General features: G+C 42.1%; 1 protein-coding gene across 1 annotated transcript in view; it reads left to right on the top strand.

Annotated features, from left to right (window-relative positions):
* SUDS3 (SDS3 homolog, SIN3A corepressor complex component) overlaps positions 1 to 6,346 on the top strand; it is a 41,253-nt gene extending 34,907 nt beyond the window's left edge. The window contains exon 12 of the mRNA XM_012468984.3: positions 2,662 to 6,346. Within this exon, the coding sequence (XP_012324407.1) occupies positions 2,662 to 2,760 (99 nt within the window). The 3' untranslated portion in view covers positions 2,761 to 6,346. The remainder of the gene's footprint in view (positions 1 to 2,661) is intronic.
* Positions 6,347 to 21,061: the final 14,715 nt, after the last annotated feature.

The raw sequence follows: 21,061 nt of genomic DNA, 5'->3' as shown, positions 1-21,061 counted from the left end.
AAAGCCCTTACATTTGCTTGAGTACAATATATGCAGATTTGTCTATTCCATGGGGTATTTGTGAACTTCTTGCACAGCCACTGATTTGGGAACCACGGAGCTAGATTCCAGGAAAGAAAAAGGAAGTGTGTGTGGTGTCTATACATTCAGCTACTGCTTCTTTTTAAGGTAACCATCTACTGAGAATGGAGCTTGCCTGTGGAGCATATTCCCTCTTGGTTTTGTTTCTCTAGAACTTTCACACATACCAATAGATTTGTTTCTTGCTGTGAGGATTGAATGAGGTACCTGGCACAGGGTCTAGCACCCAGTAAGTGCTCACTAAATGAGTGTTGGCCTGAAACGACCCACTTGCCACTTGCCTGCTGTCTCTTCCAGCTGAGGTGTCCTGTCGTGCCTCTGAACAAGTTGCCAGGCTCATGCCCTTGGTTTTGGTCTCCTCGAGACACTCCTGTAGGATGGGGTCTGGTCTAAAAGTCAGCTCAGAGGGTTATACCTGAGGATGATGTGACTGCTGTCTGAGGTCTCCAAGTGGTCCTTCATTAGGAATGTCAGCAATGTGTAACTTAATGTTGTTAGTTAAAAAAAAGTTTAAAACTTTAATAGCTGGATTGGCTTGATGTTTTACAGTCCACAAATGTCTGCAAAGAAATTGATTTTTATGTGTCTACCCTCTGTAACTTATTCGTGCCATTGCACAGTAAATCTAATGAAACTGGATTATGAAATAACTTTAAGCCTCTTCTATTCTTCCAGCTTCCTGAATTGAAAATGCCCTGAAGTATGACTAGTTTGCAAAATGATTGTTTACTTAGAAGTTAGGGAGAGCCTTGTAGATAAGTGAATGCCATTCTTCTCTGGGCTGAGGATCTGTGTGAGTCCCCTCAAGCCAAGTCAGAACCAGAACAGGGAATGGAATAGACCTGTTCCTTAGCTAAGAGGTGTCACAATTTCATGATAAGCATTTGCACCTGGCTGTCTGGGTTGTTCCACAAAGCACATGGCCTTCTAGTACCTGACCCTAACTTCAGTGCATTATTCTCCTCTGTGATACCTCAGGATTTTTCAGAAAAATAGAAATGCAAGTTAGTTTTTTTCTCTCTCTCTGCTGACTATTGTCACTTCTTGACATAATGGTGTCACAAAGAAACAGTGACACTTATGTCTCCTGAAGGGGAGAAGCCTCAGTGCATTTGAAGACATGCAACTCTGGCAATGGGGAAACAGTTTTCTTTTCTTGGAAATGTTCCAGCTCATTTTTCAGATCAAATCCTAGGTGACACTGGGGCTGCTTGGCTTTAGCACAGCTTGACTCTGAGCAGGTTTGGTGGGTGGCTCTGAGTGTGTTGACGACTCCCTGACTTATGACTTAGCCTTTCTTGGTATCAGTTTTCAGTTTAAAATGATTCTGCATGGTCCTCTGGAGGGTTAGCTTCATGTGAGGTCTTTAACTTTTAAAATTTTTAAGCCAGTGTATTTGACTTTAAAGTCTCTCTACTGCTGAATAATCACATTAAAGAAATTGAGATGAAACTGAGAATGAGCTTTTTTAAAACCTGAAAATTGAGTCCAGGAAGGAGGAGATACATCTGTAAACTCATATATATGGGTGAGATGTAGACCTTTCAAAAAACTCTGCTTTTGGCTCCATTTAATTGCATGTTACAGAAAAAGAGGCAAGAAGAAGCCAGAGACTGCTTTAGTAGAGAAGAGCCAGGGGCTTTGATATCAGGCGCCAGAATTCACATCGTGATAAGTGACTCAGCCTTGCTGAGCTTTGGTTTCCTCTTCTTTAAAATGGGGCCAATAATAGTACTTATTTCATAGGATTGTCTTGCGGGTGAAAAAGCTCAGCTTGATCAGCATGGTGTCTGGCACAGTTAGAGCTCAGTGACCCTGACAGGTGACTGGCAGCAACTCCCCTGTTCACCCATGGCTTTAGGATGTCCCTTATCCAGCGCACTTGTCAGCCCTGGCAGTCCCCTGCTCTAAGAGTTCATTCTCAATTCTACAGAAGAATGCATCTTCCCTGTAAAATGCACTGTAATCTGATACCATCTGAGGTAGAGGGGTATGGTGAGGAGGGAAGGACTCTCAGAGGTGCTTCAAGCTTCTCATGATCCTGATTGGGCCTTAGCTCATTATTGGACATTTTTCTATTGTTGGTATTTGTGCCCCCTCTTTTTCTGCACAACCATTAGCCTTCATTGCCAGGAAATCAAAGTATTGAAAGGTTCTATAATATGGAAGTCCCTTGGGGCAAGAAAAATACTTCCAAATTTGATTGAAAGTTTGTATTTATGAATAGATGTCTCTTGAGTGTTGATAACACTGTAATCAAACCAAATTTAAAAGCATCTTTAAGATCAAGGCAGAAATGGAACCCAAGATTGCTGTGCTTTCCATTTTTGTAATCACGGGTGTGAGAGAGATGGCTGATAAATGAGTTCAAGGCCGATGCTGGTTCCCAGTGGCAATGCCTTAGATGGCCGGAGGTCAGGGGTGCTTGTGAAGCCCTCGCAAGTTGAGACAGTTTATTCCAGCAAGAGGCTGCCTGTTTTCTGCCTGCGTCTAACTTGTGCAGATACTTTGATGGTGTAGGAGATTTGCTGTTCTGTATTTCTTGACTTCTCATCTCTCTCCCTTTCCTCTCTGCTGCAGATCTGGGTGAGGAAGACAAGTGACAGCACCAAGATGAGGATCTACCTGGGCCAGCTTCAGCGTGGGCTCTTCGTGATCCGCCGGCGCTCAGCTGCTTGACTTTCTACAGTGCTCTTCTCTTGACCCTTTTTCTGGAGTGGTTTTTATTTTTGTTTTGTTTTGTTTTCTTCTTAATAGAAAAACATTAACTTACTGGGAATAGCTACTCGGCCTTGGAAATGGAGAGCACGGTCGTGGATTCCTTAAGGCACTTTTGTGGCTAGCCACTTCCATCTTTGTGTCAATCTTTTCTGCCTCAACTTCTTCCAGACATCAGTCACCATGAGAGTGTGTTACTTTCAGGAGTATTGGGGGTTTGATTTACTTTCCTTTTATTTCTTTATTTTTTGCTTATACTTGTTTTTTGAAAACCTCCTTTGCGTTTGAAGGGACAGCTGTTTTGATTAATTAACTTTAGGTCTCTCTACTGTAGAGAAGAGCAGGATGGGATACACTCTCCAAAGCATTTCATGTTTTGAATCTGATTAGTGGATCACGTAGCTACTTTCCCTGTCGAGCCCAATTCACTATTTCCCCAGAAGCTTGGGGCAGAGGTCCTAGCAGAAGGAGATTAATTCTCCTGGCTCTCAGCCTTCTTGGAGAAGTAAATGCTTTGTGTAACATCTGGCACATGCCATCCATTCCACTGGCTGAACGATGGGAAAGCTTGCCTGGGAAACTATGTGCACTGAAGTAAATGGGGTTGGGGGAGGGGACATTTCATATTTATAATGTGCTGAAGTTACCATATTTTAAATGTTATTTAATGCAGGTGATTTACTGAAACATTTGTTCTAGCTTAAGCTGGAATAAGAAGTGGTCATTTCAGAAGTTTTCATTTGTAATTCCTTCTTCTCCCTTGTTCTCAAGTAGTTAGTAGTAGTATGTGCCATGGGCTGATTATCTGGGTAATCTCTTATGGGTGGGAGGTGAGATTGATAGTGCAGTCATCAGTGATCTGTAGACCTTCATGTACGATTGAAGTTTTACTCTTGTGGCTGATGCCATTATTGCACATTGGCCATTCCAAATCTGTGGAGAACTTTGTTGTCAGGCCCTGAGCACTCACAGCTTCCCAGGAGATTTGGCCCAGGTTGAAGACAAAGAAAGCTCTGCCATGGCTGCCTCTGAACTGACACCCTCCCTAATGAGTCCTGATAAAACAGCCTTTCCTACATCCTCCCCTCATTCCCATGATTGGAGAAATGATTCATTGGGTGATGGGTGTTGGGGTTTTCTATACTCATGTTGCCATCTTGAGATGTTTAAAAAATTTGAGGTTAGAGCAACTGTTAGCGTCTCTATGGGCAATCAGTAGAACTTACACATTCTAGGAGATCTTTCTTTGTAAGTAATTCTCTTGGTCTCAAGTGATTCTTTTCGTGTTGTCTCTTGATGTACATACCCCAAAGCAGGTTGAGGGGCTGTGATGACAATTAAATCACCTTCTCTGAAGTTCTGGCTCCACAGAGACCAAACCTTACTGACTCAGAGTAGAGACTTGTACAGGTAGATTTTTGTTTTAACTTAGAATCCATTTTTTCTTCTCACTTTTTTTCCTGGTTTTGGAGTCTTATTTAGAAAACAGGATAAATGACGCTGTTATCAAAAGTTACCTGGGCGCTCTGTGTTTCTTCTCTGCTCTCCAGCCCCACTGCCATGATGTTTACTACAGTGCACCAAGGCCACGGTGAACGCAGACTTCACCTGTGCTTGTTTGCTGCCCTTGGCCGTGAGGCAGGACGTTCTTTGCTTGAACTGTTGCACATGTGGGGTGTGTGTCACGTCGCATATCATGCAGCTGTTGGTTTTCATCTAGTGTCCTGTGATGGAAATCAGATATAGTTCATGTATTTTGTCATTGAAGATGGATTTTTTCAGTGGTCCTCTTTTTTGTCCTCCTAAACAGTATACCAAAGTTTGTTTTTATTGTTGAGGATTGTGTTGATAACCACTGGGGTTCCGCACTGAAGCAGCAACAAGTTGCCTCTTTTCCTGGCCTTCTCTGGTGGGACCTCTGTGCTTTTGTGAAGCAACTGTTTACTTGAAGACCAGGGTATGGGCACTTTCGCCTTCTCTCTTCTCTGACTTTTGAGGGTATTGAGGCCATTCTTAATCGTGGTCTCGACTCCACCACTGCCCTCTCCTTGCTGTCCTCACAGCCCTTAACTGGTCCTAGTCAAAATGGAGGCAGGTGTGAAGTCCACTTGAGATGCATCATAATAAATTACATTTCTAATCCCAGAGGACTTAATCTTTCATTATGTCACCCCAGAGGTGAAAAATCAGCAGTTGAACTGTTCTGACAGGCCTCAGGGTGACCAGGAACAGAAGCAGCCTTCCTGTTAGATGAGGGTACTTCTGTGGTGGGCAGAAGTCTGACTCGAAGGGGAGACATTTGAGGCTCCTAGATGAGGAGGAGGCTAGCTTCTAGCCTGTGTGGCCATTCTTACTCCAGAAGGTCTTTGTCTCTCACTAGACCCCAGGGCACCAGATGAATTTCCAAGTTTAAACTGTTTCCTGCAAGTGATTACTTTGAACAAGGTTGGTCCAGACCCTTCTGATCAAGAAGCTGTGCATGTGTTACTTTAGAGGCATCTGCCTCAAGTCTGTGTACAGTGATTGCTGTGGGCGTGTCTCAGTATTCATTTCACCTCTTCTTGGGGGTTTTGTGTGTTTCCCTCCCCCCATGCCCTGCCCTACCCCCATTTCCCTGAGCCAGTGTCCTCTTGAACAATTTCCAGATGGATTTCTGTAGCCATACCAAAGCCAGGGTGTTTTCATTCATGCAGATACCAGTATTTGTAGATGTCTTAATTTTTCTTTTTGAACTTCTAATTGAGGCCAGTGTAAGATCGATCCCAGAGGCTGATCTGTAAATCAAGCTTACACGTATTTGTGTATGAGACCCTGTGTTCAGAACTGGGTGGCTTTTCTAAGAAATATGGGGTTTAGAGTGGGGTTGACTGTATTTTTTAAGCGAATTCTGGAGAGAAGATTCTATTTTTTACAGTTTTTTGGTTTTGGCTTCCTTCTAACATTTCCTTTTAGCCTTGAATTTTTACTAAATAATTTCCTCCTGATTAAAACTTTTTTTCCTCATCTGGGAATTTGAAATCTCGGTGCTTACTATGACACCAATTTTTCCAAAGAGTTGAAATCACTTTAATGCCAGAACACAGTAAATTTGCAGCCATTTCAAGCAGCTGGTGGTCTTTTTTTTATAATATCATCAACGGGTACCATTAAATATTCTGAGAGGTGAATGTAAAATATAAAAGGTATAGGGTTTTTTTTTTTAAATAAACTTTCAAAAAGAAAACCAGCATGAAGTCTGTATTGTATCCATTGACTTGATAAATGATAGAAATTTATTTTAGGTTTTTGATCCATTGCTTATGGGGAAAGGAAGTTAGGGCAGAGGAAGGGATATTCTAGATGTTTAATTCTCAGTGAAGAGCAAGATACAGAATGATGTCAGAAAGGCTAATACTCAGTTTTGTAAAGAGTGAGCTAGGGGTGTTGACCCTTAAATGTTGTGCACTCTTTCTTGTTGCAGATAAAAGTAATTAAAAATCGAGTAAATAAAATGGATCTTGGGTGGAAAAAACAACCTTGAAATAAACTTGTGATTGAGGATAGTGTTCATTTGGCATTAAGGAGGATACTGTTCCTGGCTCTTGAGATCAGTGCCTACCAATCTTAATGATGGTATTTGTACTGCTCCTGGGGTCAGCTGACAAGCCTGTGTGCTGCCCCAGGTGACTAACCTGGCGGACCTGTGACCCAGTTATGGCATCCCTTTGGGAAAGACTGCTTCATGCTTTAAATGATGGGAAGGGGTGGTTCCTGTTTTTAAAATGTTTGAATTATTATATTCAGACAGAAAAGTGCACTAGTTTTGATTGTAGAAGTTGTTGAAATCTCTCAACGTGAATTCATCCATGTAACTGTTAACAGCATTCAGATCAACAAATAACATTGCCGGAACCCACAAGCCCCAAGACTTTCAGCTACTCCTCCCTACTAGTTTTCTCTGTTTTAAGTACCCTAACCTTCAAGCTCTTGAGCTGCTTCTAGAGAAGAGCCAGGTACCTGGTGTAGGCTAGGGATTGACCAGGAATGCTAAGAGCTGGCAGCAAAGGATATGACTATATGGGGAGGGGAAAAACAGATTCAGGTCAACCTGCTCACCCTCCCTGTTGTTCCCAAGATGAATGGGGCTTGCCCTTGATATCATAGAACCTACCTTTTCCTGAGTACTTTATGCCAGGTACTTTCACTAATCTTCACAATCTGTGAAAGCACTAACTGCCAAATTTAAGGCTGGCTCAATCTAAGCCTTAATTCTAGAAACCCAGAGCTAAGCACTGTGCCTCATACATAAATACTCTGTAAATGTTGGCAAATGATACTAGGATATGATGTGCAAAGGCAAACTGGTGACTAGTGCTCTGGGTGCTGGGCCCTTCCCTGTGTTACCTCATTTAAGCCTCAATAAATTACGAGTACACTGCTGCTCTTACCAGTATTTAATTATTATTTTGGTTACCCACGAAACAAGCATCTCACCAGTTTTTAAAGAAGGAAACAGATTCCTTGAGTTAGAGGAGGTGATTCTCCAAGGTCACACAGTACAAAGAGTCTGGATTTAAAGTTTCTAAGCCAGGTTTCCCCTGACACTACACTTTGTAGTCCTTCCCTGTCTTAATCTGTTAAAATTACATTCAACATTTCCACCTTTCTGCAAGTTTTGTTTTTTTTTAAATCTGCTTTCACCTCCGATACACACATACTCCCGAAGCAAAATGCTAGAAGTACAAATACCATTATTTGCTACGACCGTTTCCCCTGCCTGGTAACTCTGGGTTTCTCTCTCGGCAATATAGTTGAGCGTCACAGTGACCAGTCAAGAGCTTGCTTTCTTTTGATAGTGCATGAGTGCAACCATCCTAAAAAGGAATGGAAACAGCTCATTGGTCTTGATGAGAACTGCTTTATCCAATAAGCAACATGAGAGCCTTTGGACAAAAACATGTATCAGTATTTTTTCAGATAACTTCCTACCCTGCTTTATGGAGTAGGAGCCATTGAACTATTTTTTAAAAATGTAGATGAGGAGTTGGGCATTCTGCATCTTGATGCTGTGATGTTGGTGGATGTTTTCATGCGATGTCCTCAGGTAGAGGCACTGTAATGGAAGAATACCTCAGCTCCATGTCACCTGCTCCAAAGCTGCTCAGTTCTAATTGGCGACCTGCTTACCAACCAAACAGTGAGTGTGCAGTCTTGGGGCAGAAGCAGGAATGAAACCAGTTTCTGGCCCCTTTGACGATCATTAGAGGAACTCCAGGCCCCATCCTTGGGAAGGCTAAGCATTTTTTCTGCTTTTAAAAGGAAAGCACCAGATGGAATGAGCTAGAAACACATCATTTCACTCTCTTTGGACATAATATGGTGAGGAATACATTTGCTTTGGGAACTTTGGTGTTTACCAAAATAGATATTTTCGTGAATAACTGATTATTAAGACAAAAAGATAGGTTTAGGAGGATCCCTAGAGGAGAGAGGTAGATAAGAGAGCGTAGGTACCAAGATGCTTAATCCCTTTACTCATTTTCTCTAATCTGTGTTTACCTGATTCCCTGAAAGATACAGATATATGAAATGACATTCACTTTGCTGATACGAGAAGACCAATAACCGGAATCTTAAAGATTGTTTTTCAGAAGTTGGAGACTCAGCGGTGTGTTACGTTTTTCCATAGGCTGATGCTCAGATCTGTTGGCATCATCTCTCTTGGCCAGTGGTGTGGACAGGCAGGGGGTTAAAGTAGGTGGCATTCCCAGAGCCAGTTAGGAAAACAATGCCCCAGGTCCTGGGATCAGCAACGCCGGATTGGAACAAGCAGATACTGTACAAGGGAGTACAGTACAGGGTAGCAAGCCCCTCCATGTGATCAAGAATCCCCTTTATTTCACCACTGATTATTTTCATAAGTGTTTTGAGTGTTGACTGAGATGCAGGGTGGCATTATGGCTAAGAGCAAAGGCTTTGGAATCAGGATTTGAATCTGGCTTTGCTGTTTGGCGAGGTGTGATGTCAAGCAACTTAATTTCTTTGAACCTCAGTTTCCTCATCTGCTAAATCATATCTACTTCAGATACATTTTTGAGGATTCTAATATTAACACGTATAGCCCCAATTTCCTTCTGGTAGGAATACAATTTTTAAAAATGTTGAAAATATAGCACCTACTGTGCTAAGTATTAACTCACTGAATCCTCATGACAACCCTATGAGGTAGCTCCAATTATAGTCCTCGTTTTGTAATTGAGGAAATTGAGAAACAGAGAGGTTAAGTAACTTGCTCAAGGTCACACAGCTAGTAAATGGCAAGCCAGGATTCTGAGCCCAGGCAGTTACTGCCAGTCTATGGAGACTGTCCCTGCCATTGCAGATTTGTCTGCTTCCTGTCTTTGGATGCTGGTCTGAGTACCAGATCCTTAGCAATCAGAACTGTTTCAGGATGCTACTTCAGCTAACGACAGACGACGAAGGTAAAGCTTCTGGCTTTAGAGACCATGCTAAGTGTCAGCTTCTACGAATGGGTGGGGACTGCCCCATGTGCAGCAGTGAGAAGGACTCTGAGGCCCAAGTTCCAGTGTAGCAGGAAACAGTGGCCCAATCAGTTTCTTCTGCCGTGAGCAAGGGAGCCCATTTACTTAGTGTTCCTGATTTAGTTTGAATCCTTCATTTGAAGATGAAAACAGCTGCAGCCCAGAGATGTTAAATGACTTTCCCCTGATCTTAGGGCTATAGTCAGTACTACAGCTGGAATATGGTGGGGACAATCATTTGAGGACCTCTATGCCAGGCTGGGTGCTGGAACGCATAGTGGGCAGCTCCTGGGATGTGAGACTTTCACTACTAAAACCAGAAAGTCCCAGGCACGCTGGGATGGGAATGCCCTCACACTGCCATGGTTCTGTGTTCGTCCTTGCCTCTGTCCGTGCCTGCACAGTGGAGGTGATGAGGGCCCTGAGTTCATAATCCCGGCCCAGCCACTCATTAACCTTGGGACATTTCCTTAATCTCTGTGTGCCTCAGTGTTAGTGTATTCACATCCCAGTGTGCCTGGGACTGTCTGGTTTTCGCACTGAAAGTCTTACATCCCAGAAACCCTGTCAGACCCGGGCAAGCTGGGACGGTTGGTCACCCTACTCAGTTTCCTCTGTAAAATGGGGGTGACAACCGCTACTTTTTCACATATTTGATTTGAGGATTAAATACTTTATTATGGATAAAGTACTTAGAAGTAGTGTTTGGGACATAGTCTTCTCTCTATATATATTTATATACACACGTACGTGTGTGTATAATATATAACACATGCGCACATATATATACACACACACATTTTTAGAGATGGGGGTCTCACTGTGTTGCCCATGCTGGAGTGCAGTGGCTATTCACAGGCACCATCATGGCTCACTGTAGCCTCAGACTCCTGGCCTCAGGCGATCCTCCTGCCCCAGCCTCCTAAGTAGCTGGGACTACAGACAATACTTATTTATTTTTCCTTGTTATTCTTGTTTTCATTATTATTGGAACCGTGTTTCCACCACAGAAGGGATCCCTGGAGACCTTCACTCTTCTCCCAAATAAGACTGGGGACTTTCCCATGATCACCTTTTGGTCACCTGCAGCCAATTTATTGGAGTGTTTCTTCTACTTGAAATAGCAAATAATTGTAAGCTTGAGGAACACATTTGTCATTGCATTCAGTTCAAAAACCACTTATTAAATTTTATTGCATGTTAGGTAGTGTTCTAGGCTCTTTTGGGGGATTCAGAGAAAGCTAGGCAGGCCTTGAGCAATGTCTATGACCAGGAATGGGAATTCCATACAGAGGAAATGGCTTGAGCAAAAAGACAAGTGGGTATGAGGCATGTTTAAATCAGATAGTAGCATGTGTTCAACAATACATCACAAGCCTTGATTTTTTTTTTTTTTTTTTTAAGATGGAGTCTCGGTCTGTCACCCAGGCTGGAATGCGGTGGTGCAATTTCGGCTCACTGCAACCTCTGCCTCCTGGGTTCAAGCTATTCTCCTGCCTCAGCCTCCTGACTAGCTGGGATTACAGGTGTCTGCCACCACGCCCAGGTAATTTTTGTATTTTTAGTAGAGACGGGGTTTCACCATGTTGGTCAGGCTGGTCTCGAACTCCTGACCTCATGATCCACCTGCCTCGGCCTCCCAAAGTGCTGGGATTGCAGGAGTGGGCCACTGAGCCCGGCCACAAGCTTTGAACTTTAAAACCAGTTTGCTCCCTCTTCGGTTATCTTTTTGCCCTTTCCCATCAAGGACTTGCCTTTCTTTCTGCCTCTCTCCTTTCTTCTCCCCTCTGTGCACACCCTGCTTGCTCTTCTTCCCCTTTCTGTCGCCAGTGCAGTGGCTCGTGGCCGTCCTGCAGTGACGCTTTCCAATTTCACACTTACATACACCTGAAAGTATTCATAAACTAACTCATATGTAAAACCAAGAAAGGGCAACAGCACACATTCCTGTCAGACAGTAATTTTACCTGACTCCCTTTCTCCTGCTTTGATCGGTCCTCTTCTCTCAAGCATGGTCCTTTGACCTTCCCAGAAGTGAAAGCTTATGGGGATCCAAGCATGGTGGAGCCCTGCAGGCATCTTAGGAAGGAATAAGGGCTCACATTGATTGAGCACTTACGATGCTTTTGGGTGAGTGCTCAGTACTTTTCATACATTATTGTATGTAATATACTAAACTGCCATGTGATGTGTGTCTTCATGATTCCCATTTTACAGATGATGAAAGTGAGGCTTGCAGAGGGAAGTGTTCACCTCCGCACCATGTTCACACATTTCCTTTCCCCTTTGGCTTCCCCCATCCTAATAGAGATGGCCAAAGCATAAAGGACCCTTAGTTGTCATCTTAGCCAACTCCCTCCTTTTTCACATTTGGAAACAGGTGCCAGGAAGGGAAGGAACTTGCCTGAGATCACACAGCTGATTAAGGGTAGAGCAGAAGCTAGAACTCAGTTTTTGCAACTCTCAATTTAACAGTCCAAATGGAGAAAAAAATCCAGTTGTAAAACTCAGAGGCAGAGGCTTGAGACAGGTTTGAATTTGGTTTGAACTCTGCTGCTTACGATCTGTGTGAACTTAGGCAAATCACTTAGCCTCTCGGGACTCCAGTTTCCTTATCTAGAAAGTGGAACTAATGATAGTAAAGGTTTATTGTCAAGATTAAATGAAGTCATGTGAGCAAAACAATACCATACTACTGTGCTCCAAACAAACTGTAGGTCACTTGAGTGCTTTAGAAAATATAACCTGGCCAGGCGTGGTGGCTCATACCTGTAACCCCAGCACTTTGAGAGGCTGAGGTGGGAGGATCATTTCAGCCCAGGAGCTTGAGACCAGGCTGGGCAATATGATGAAACCCTGTATCTACAAAAATTATCCAGGTGTGGTGGTGTATGCCTGTAGTCCTAGGCACTCAGGGCTTGGGGTGGGAGGATTGCTTGAGCCTGGGAGGTCGAGGCTGCAGTGAGCCATGATCACACTGCTGCACTCCAGCTTGGGAGACACAGCAAGACCCCATCCCAAAAACCAACCAGACAAAAAGAAAATGTCGCCCACACTGCTGACTGCTGTGCCGGGTTGCCATGGTTCTCTCAGGGTTTGCGTACCCCAACTCCTGCCCCACCTACTCAGGCAGGTCCCATCGTGCCTCAAGGATAAGCCCATTGCGAACTTCCAAGAGTACTCCAAGAGTACTCCAGGGAAAGCCAACAGAAGCCACTAGTCAAGTGGCTTGACTAGTTCAAGACAGGCAGATATCCAGGCATCTGTTCTGCACTTTGTTACCCTTCTCACTAGAGAAGAATTTGAATTGCTGCCCCCTGGGTGTGTTGAGATACCCACAGGATTGTGAGCCGGAGAGGACAGGGACTGGGTCTTTTTGCTTTTCCTCCAAACCTCCCAAGACGAGTACATTGTAGGTATCACATAACCTCTCGGGGCTCCAGAGCCCCAAACTGAATGAAGACATGGTTAGTTACTGCCTCATATTCTCACTGCAGCATATTAATATCTTTCTAAATCATAGTAATATGAAAACTATCCAGAAAGTCAGAAGGTTTCACAAAGTTGGCCACAAAATAGAGTAGCCCTCTGCCCTCTGCTTTATTTCCACCTTGCAGAGATTATTTTATCTCCTTTAGCTGATTATTATATCTCTTTTAGCGATTATTTTGGTATTATCTATTTCTAAATAGTCTGTTTATTATTAAAGCTAGATATTTCAGTTCCAGGCATTATCTACTAAATTCCCATGGTGGGAATCATCCTTCGCTCTCCCAATATAGTTATTTCATAATTTTGATTAGGTCAGTATTCAATGTTTATGTTATTATGACTATGTAAATGCGAGTCGCAGCTGAGCCATGTTGTAAACTATGATTGCTTTATCTTTCCTTGACAGCTTTCCCCCCCGGAAGTTAATAACTGTCTTGTATTTTTTTTCCTTTTTGTTGTTTGCTTAGTTTCCTATGTACTTACTACTAATTCAACCTTAAACTCTTCACCAAGTGTCTAGATTCTCCCCCTAAGGCATTCTGATGCACCAGGTATTCCATCAATTTTGTTACCTTGAAAAAGCTTCCTCCTTGAGGACCCCAACTCACTCTACACTGGACTGGTTCCTCCTGTCGTGCACATAGCTGTCACTCTGGAGTTCCTGCACCACCATGCTGGAGCTCCCCTTATGCCTTCTTTGAGTTTGAATCTTTCATTTTTTGTTTGTGTTCCTGTTTCTCTACTTTAGTCCCCCATTTTGTTAAAGCACATTTCCAGCAACCTCCCAAGCAAGATTGAAAAGACCTTCATTCTATTATTCTAAGTGCTTGACACTTAAAGTATATTTTAACCAACCCAACCCTTCCTTTACCTTCATTTCTAGAGGTTCCTCGTGCTGTTCATTCATCATTCTTGGCATTCTCCACTGTCAGTCTTAAGACACAGATGTTTGCGTGTGTGTGTTTAATCTGCTTTCCAGCTACTAAAAGTGGGTTGTTTCTTCTGCAGTGCTTTTTATTTTGGTGGGTTTTATTCTAGTGTGGACATAATTTTTCTTCAAGATTTTGAAGACATTGTATATTGCTTTTAGCTTCCAATGTTGCCCTTGAGAAGTCTGAAATGATTCTATTGATTCTTCTAGATGACTTCTTAACGTCTCTGGAAGCTCATATCATTCTCAGTGTTTTCAAGTTTCATGATGGTGGGCCTTGGTGTGGGTCCACTTGCTAAGCAGTTAGGAGGTTTTTCTTTCTTTTTATCATCTGGGAATAATCAGTGCTTATGAGAGTTTTTCAATTCTGGAAATGCATGCCCTTATATTCTGGGGGAGAAATATATATAAAGTGATAGCCAGCCTCCAAATGGCTTCCAGTGATCCTGCCTCTGGTAGTCATACCCTTGTTCAGTTTACCCTTATATTGGACCAGGGTTCATCTCTGTGACCAACAGCCTACAGCAGAAATAATAGTATGTCACTTCTGAGATTGGGGTATGAAAGATAGTGCAGTCTTGGATCACTTGCTTCGGGGAATGCCAGCTACCGTGTTGACCATGCTGCCCTACGGGAGGCCCAGGTGGCAAGGAACTGAGGCCTCCTGCCAATATCCAGCTGGTAACTGAGGCCTCTTGTCAATAGCCCTGTGAGTGAATCATTTTGAAAGTGGATTCTCTAGCCCTAGTCAAGCCTTCAGATGAAACCACAGCCTTTGCCAACAATGTGACTGCAACTTCATGGGAGACCCTGAGCCAGAACTATCCTAATAGGCTGCTCCCAGATTCCAGACCCTCAGAAATTGAGTAACATAAAAAATATTGTTATTATAAGCTGCTGAGTAATTGGACCAATTTGCTATGCAGCAATGGATAATGAATGTAATGGATAATTACATTTTCTCTGTTTTTACATTCAAAATTTCTGTTACTTGGATTTTATATTTCCTATACCAGTCTTCATATATTTTTTCATCTCTTGTTTTCCATCTCTTGGTATTTTTACTCCACATTCTGGAAGCATTTCTAAATTTGTTTTTGTTTTATTGAGATGGAGTCTTGCTCTGTCACCCAGGCTGGAGTGCAATGGTGTGATCTTGGCTCATTGCAACCTTCACCTCCAGGGTTCAAGTGATTCTCTTACCTCAGCCTCCCAAGTAGCTGGGATTACAGGCATGCATCACTACGCCCAGCTAATTTTTTATTTTTAGTAGAGATGGGGTTTTACCACGTTAGTCAGGCTGGTCTCAAACTCCTGACCTCAGGTGATCCGCCCACCTTGGCCTCCCAAAATACTGGGATTACAGGCATAAGCCACTGCGCCCAGCCCTAAATTTTATTTTCTAAACCTTCTACCAAGTTTTACCTGTGTTCTTGCATTTACAATTTTTTTCTAAGAGCTATTTTTGTTACCTGATTTTTATCCCCTCCTTTTTAAAAAATAGTATCCTATTCTAGAGTTTCTTAATCCAGAGACTCTTTATTTTACTCTCTCTACAGAAGAAACGTCCAGTATTTTGCCAGGTTAGAATCCAGGCAATTTTGCTGCATGAAGTAGGGAACAAGGGAGCTGAGAGCCTCTTAAACTGAATTTCAACCAACTCCTTTGCTTCCCCTTCCATATCTAGAGGTCCTTGGTGCTGCTTTGATTCTCAGTTTTCTCCACTGTCAGCTTAAGATTCAGTTGTGTTTTTTAAATTTACATTCAGCTTCTACAATTTTTTTTCTCTCCAATTCCTTTATTCTAGTGGGTTTAATTCTAAAACAAAAAAACAAAAACTTTATTTTTTTGGTGGGATTTCATGGAAAAGAGGAAAACAGACATGTGTATTAAACCAACACTTTTTTTTTTTTGAGATGGAGTTTCTTGGTTGCCCAGGGTGGAGTGCAATGGCATGATCTCGGCTCACTGCGACCTCTGCCTCCCAGGTTCAAGCGATTCTCCTGCTTCAGTCTCCCAAGTAGCTGAGATTACAGGTGCCCACCACCACACCTGACTAATTTTTGTATTTTTAGTAGATACAGGGTTTCACCATGTTGGCCAGGCTCATCTAGAATTTCTGACCTCAAGTGATCCACCCACCTCAGCCTCCCAAAGTGCTGGGGTTACTGGCATGAGCCACCATGCCTGGCTTAACCAACACTTTTTATGTCAGCTGTTCATGCCACACTTGCTCCCACCTCTCTTAGGGACTTTCTGTGACTCATTGAGTATCTCATAGTCACTGTGTTTCTGAGGTCATGGTCCTTCAGTAACTACAATGGGAACCTTAGTAGGTCATTTCCAAATAATCAGTACATTCTTACTTATTGCAAAGCTGCTGACTTGTGCCTGAAGTTACGTCAATGGTCTTTAACTGCAGACTTTGATTTCAGAGCTGAGTGTCAAGATTTAAGAAAAGGAATTTACATACATGCACCTTGAAGGTCTAAATGTGTGTATGTAACACGATGCCTGTGGCTTTATATGCATATACGTGAAATACGCACATCTCAAAAATAAGCCTCTTGCCAAACAAAACCCACCTTTGGACTGTGGGTGAATTGAGAAGCGTGAAAAATGTGTAGCCTAAAGTATATTTAAATATTCATGATGTCTTCAAAGCAAAGCTGTTGGGAAGACTAAGCCACCTGGAACACAGCTGTGATAGCACAATGAGGCCTCCTGAAAAATCACAGTCTCGTGCAGTGCTGGGAAGAATATTCGGAGGTGACCGAGTCAGACCCCCTGCTGCCACTGTGATAAAAGCTATTTTGGATTTGTCATGTCCATTATTAGTGAGATTACATTAATATTTAGAAGGTGTTTTCCTGGCTTAAAGATAATTATATTTTGAATTATGCAACTTATGTGGGGCAACAAATTCCTTTTGTTTACTGCTTATCCTTTATGTGATATGATTTTTAGGGATGGCAATTATGTGGCACACTTGCCACTACTCTTCCCCCTTGTACCCATGGCAGACATTCGTAATTAATCATGGCCCTCATTTCCTCTAGGCTCAGATGTGAGATCTCAGAATCCTTGTCCATGCGTGTTCCTGGAAGCCACTGGGAATTGACTGGGAAGTGGGGAGCACACCAGATGAAACATACATGCCATTTCTGGTCTTTTATCACCAACCTCAGTTGAACAGTTTTCAGTTCACATTGTTTTAGCCAGAACTGATTTATGAATGGTGTTTTCAGAACCGATTAGTGCAGAATTTTGTTCTTTGTGACTAAAATAAACTTAGTTTTGTTTTTGTTTTGGTAACTTAGGACAACTCACATCCCCAGTTGTCCTACTTTTTTATTTAAATGCTGTATTTAAGTGCTTGTGCAGTTGCTTTCTTGAACAGCACACTTTAAATTTTTTTTTTTTTGCATGTCATTGTCTTTTTATTCTAAGCAAGGGGTCAGCAAATTACGGCCAGCAGGCCAAATCTAGCCCACCACCTGTTTTTTAAATAAAGTTTTATTGAAACACAGCCACTTCCATTACTTTGTGCATTATTTATTTCTCCTTTTGCACTGCAAGCGCAGAGTTGAGGAGGTGCAATAGAGACTGGCCCACAAAGCTGAGAATATTTACTATCAGACCCTTTACAGAAAAAGTTTCCTAATGTGGTTCTAAATTATCATTTAAGCCTCTTTTGGTCCTCAACTTTACCCAATGTTTTCTCCATGTACATGAAATTCATTTACTAACCCACTTAATTATACTTCTTTTCAGCCTACCTTTCTCCGTGTTGTCCACTGGTTCTCCCAAGCAATGTTAAGTACCCTGTTGCCATCCAGATGTACTAGTAATGACACTCCTGTTTGTTGAGCACTTATTATGGTCCAGGCAGTACTAAGTACCCTACATAAATTAAATGAGCAAAAATATAAGTGAATTGCTTGGCATAGTGCCTGGCATATGGTAAATACTTGATTTATTTTTGAAATATCTTTAATTTTTACAACAGCTCTATGAGGGGGTAGGTATTACTAAAGAGTTTAAGCAACTTACTCAGGGTAGGTGAGCTGGTAAGTGGTAGAACTACATTTCAACTCAATTTGGACTGGCTGTAAGACTTGTGACCTTTCTGTTAGAACTTACTGTCTTTTCTGCCATATTTTCCAGGCTTACCAGTCTAGTAGTCTGTCAAATAATTATAATAATGATTATATAAATATGTAATTATATAAATATATGTAGTTGTGTTAGGGGTGGCAAATATCCAAGTTACCGATGGTGAATCCCTATGGGTCTGCAGTAACCTTAATTCTTGCCTCCTCAGAAGAAAGAATTCAACTAAGGGCCATAAGGCCCTCAGTCTGAGGCAAATTTCAGAGCCGGAGTGGAAGTTTATTTAAAAAAAAAAAAAGCACTCCAGAGTAGGAAAGAAAGGAGAGTGCACTTGGAAGAGACCCAGGTGGGCATTTTTTAGGTCAAGTGCCCTGTTTAGTCTTGATCCTAGGACTTCATAGGCTGACCCACTTCCAGCATCTCTCACCCCTTTCCTTGTATTCTTCCCTTAGGGTGCACTGCCCGCACGCGCGGTGCCTTCCTTGCACTTGGGAAGTGAGCACGTGCAGTGTGTTTAAGAAGTTGTAGGCATGCTCATTTGAGGCTTTCTTCCCTTTTCCTGTGAAATGCCCCTGGAAGGTCATATTTCACCATTTTTCCTCTTAATGCAAATGCTCGAGCCCACTTGGTTAATCCTGAAAGCTGCCAATTACCAATTTCAGGTGTTTTTATTTATTAGGAATCGCTGGTGCCGGCTGCGACCAATTATCATTTTCGTGTGACAACTGCTGGACAATCAGGAAACTGCCACACCATCACTTGATGGTCGTCTGATACTCCTGGTGGTTGGGAGCCCTCTCTTGCCCTGCTCATACCTGACCAGCTACCTATTGTAACAGTTGGATAATCATGTGTGGTACAGTGTATTATCTCAGATCTTTCTTTAAAAATGGCCAGGTTAGATGTTGTTCCTGTTTTATACTTGAAGAAACTGAGGCCAAGAGAATGTCATACAGCTAATAAGCTATTTGATGGTATAAGTCAAAGTTTGTATGATTCAAAATACTTTATATCATGCTTCTATGATAAACAACCATGACACATGGCTGAGCTGACATTCATTCAGCCGTTTTTACAGTACACATTTATAGAGTACCTGCCCTATACCGAGTCCTTTGCTCAATCCATGCTGTATTTTTTCTATAGTAATAATACACACTCATCTGCAGTTTTGCTTCCTATGGTTTCAGTTATCCACTGTTAGCCATGGTCCAAAAATATTACATGGAAAATTCCAGAAATAAACCATTCATAAGTTTTAAATTGTGCACCATGCCGAGTAGCGTGGTGAAGTCTTGAGTTGTCCTGTTCCTTCCAGCCCAGGAAGTGAATCATCTCTTTGTCCGGCATCTCCACACTAGACACTACCCACCCATTAGTCATTTAGTAGTTGCTATCTTGGTTATCAGATTGACTGTTGAGGTATTTCAGTGGTGGTATTTATTACTTTACTTAATGACCCCAAAATGCAAGAGTAGTAATGCTGGCATATTGTTATAATTGTTCTATTTTATTATTAGTTATTGTTAATTTCTTACTGTGCCTAATTTATATATTAAACTTTATCATATGTATATAAGAAAAAACTTAGTAGATACAGGGTTTGGTACTATACAAGATTTCAGGTGTCCACTGGAGGTCTTAGGGTGTATCCTCCTTGGATAAGGGGGCTACTGTATAGTGATTTCCTAAGTGCTCACAAACTAATTATCTAATGTTTGTTTTTTCATTTAGTGTATTGGTAATAGATGTTCGGGGTTACATTCTCAACTCTTTGAATGAATTTCAAATCCTACCTGTTTTCTACCTCAATTTTCCCACCTGTGAAGTAGGAAAGATAATACCTGTTTTTACATCTTCTAATTCTCTGTTTATGAGATCTTGAACAAAAGGATTTACATTAAACAGAGGTAGCACAGTGGCAATCTGTGGATAGGATCCAACCCAGAGATTTTCAGGCTTACACAGTGAATTTTAAGAAACTGAATTAGTTTTAAAAGTTTAGACCAGGTATGGTGGCTCACGCCTACAATCCCAGCACTTTGGGAAGCCGAGGCAAGTGGATCACCTGAAGTCAGGAGTTCGGATCAGCCTGGCCAACATGGTGAAAACCCATATCTACTAAAAAATACAAAAATTAGCTGGGCGCAGTGGCAGGTGCCTGTAATCCTGGCTACTTGGGAGACTGAATTAGGAGAACCTCTTGAACCCGGGAGGTGGAGGTTGCAGTGAGCCAAGACTGTGCCATTGCCCTCTAGCCTAGGAGACAGAGCAAGACTCCCTCTCAAAAAAAAAAAAAAAAAAAAAAAAAAAAGTAAAATGGAGAGATTTTTGAAACTTTCTTGAGTAATTAGATAACCTTGCAAGACTGGGCTTGTCCCACATGGACACAATGGACTAGACGAAGCTTCTTTCTTTAGACAGAGTGCACACTCTCCTGTTACCCATCCTCATCATGCCTATTGTCTTCCCTACACTGAAGCCATGTCAGTTACTGTTTTAAATGTTCCATTTTAGTCATTTGCTCTACTGTCTGGTCTTTGTAGACATTTGAATTTGAACTTCCACATTCAATCAGGAGAGATTTCAGCTGGGCATAAGAAAGAACCTCATCAGCAAGATGAAATGTGCTTTACAACCATTTGAACTGAATGGATGGAAAAACCTTAATTCCTTGATTCTATATAACTTTTTTTTGTTTTTCAGACAGAGTCTTGCTGTGTCACCCAGGCTGGAGTGCAGTGGCATGATCTTAGCTCACTGTGACGTCTGCCTCCAGGATTCAAGTGATTCTCATGCCTCAGCCTCCTGAATAGCTGGGAATACATGTGCCTGCCACCACGTCCGGCGAATTTTTGTATTTTTAGTAGAGATGAGGTTTCATCATGTTGGTCAGGCTGGTCCCGAACTCCTGATCTCATGTGATCCATCCACCTCAGCCTCCCAAGGTGCTGGGATTATAAGCGTAAGCCCCTGTGCCCAGCTGATTCTATGTATTTTAAAATAACTTTAAATCAGAATAGGACATTTTAAATAAAAATAAATGAAATAAAAACTCTTTTTGACATACACATACATAAGTATAGACTGTGATGCCCACCTGCTTATTGAGGGCAAAATGTTAACTCTATTAGGCTACTAAAGACGCACAAATTCCAGCTGGTCTCACCGAGAAGCCCCTGGGTACCTTGGACAGCGCACCACC

The sequence above is a fragment of the Aotus nancymaae genome, unplaced genomic scaffold, assembly GCF_030222135.1.
Source record: "Aotus nancymaae isolate 86718 unplaced genomic scaffold, 86718_ANA_hifiasm-v0.15.2.pri h1tg000021l, whole genome shotgun sequence".
Lineage (NCBI taxonomy): Eukaryota > Metazoa > Chordata > Mammalia > Primates > Aotidae > Aotus > Aotus nancymaae.
This window is presented reverse-complemented; position numbering and strand designations above follow the sequence as displayed.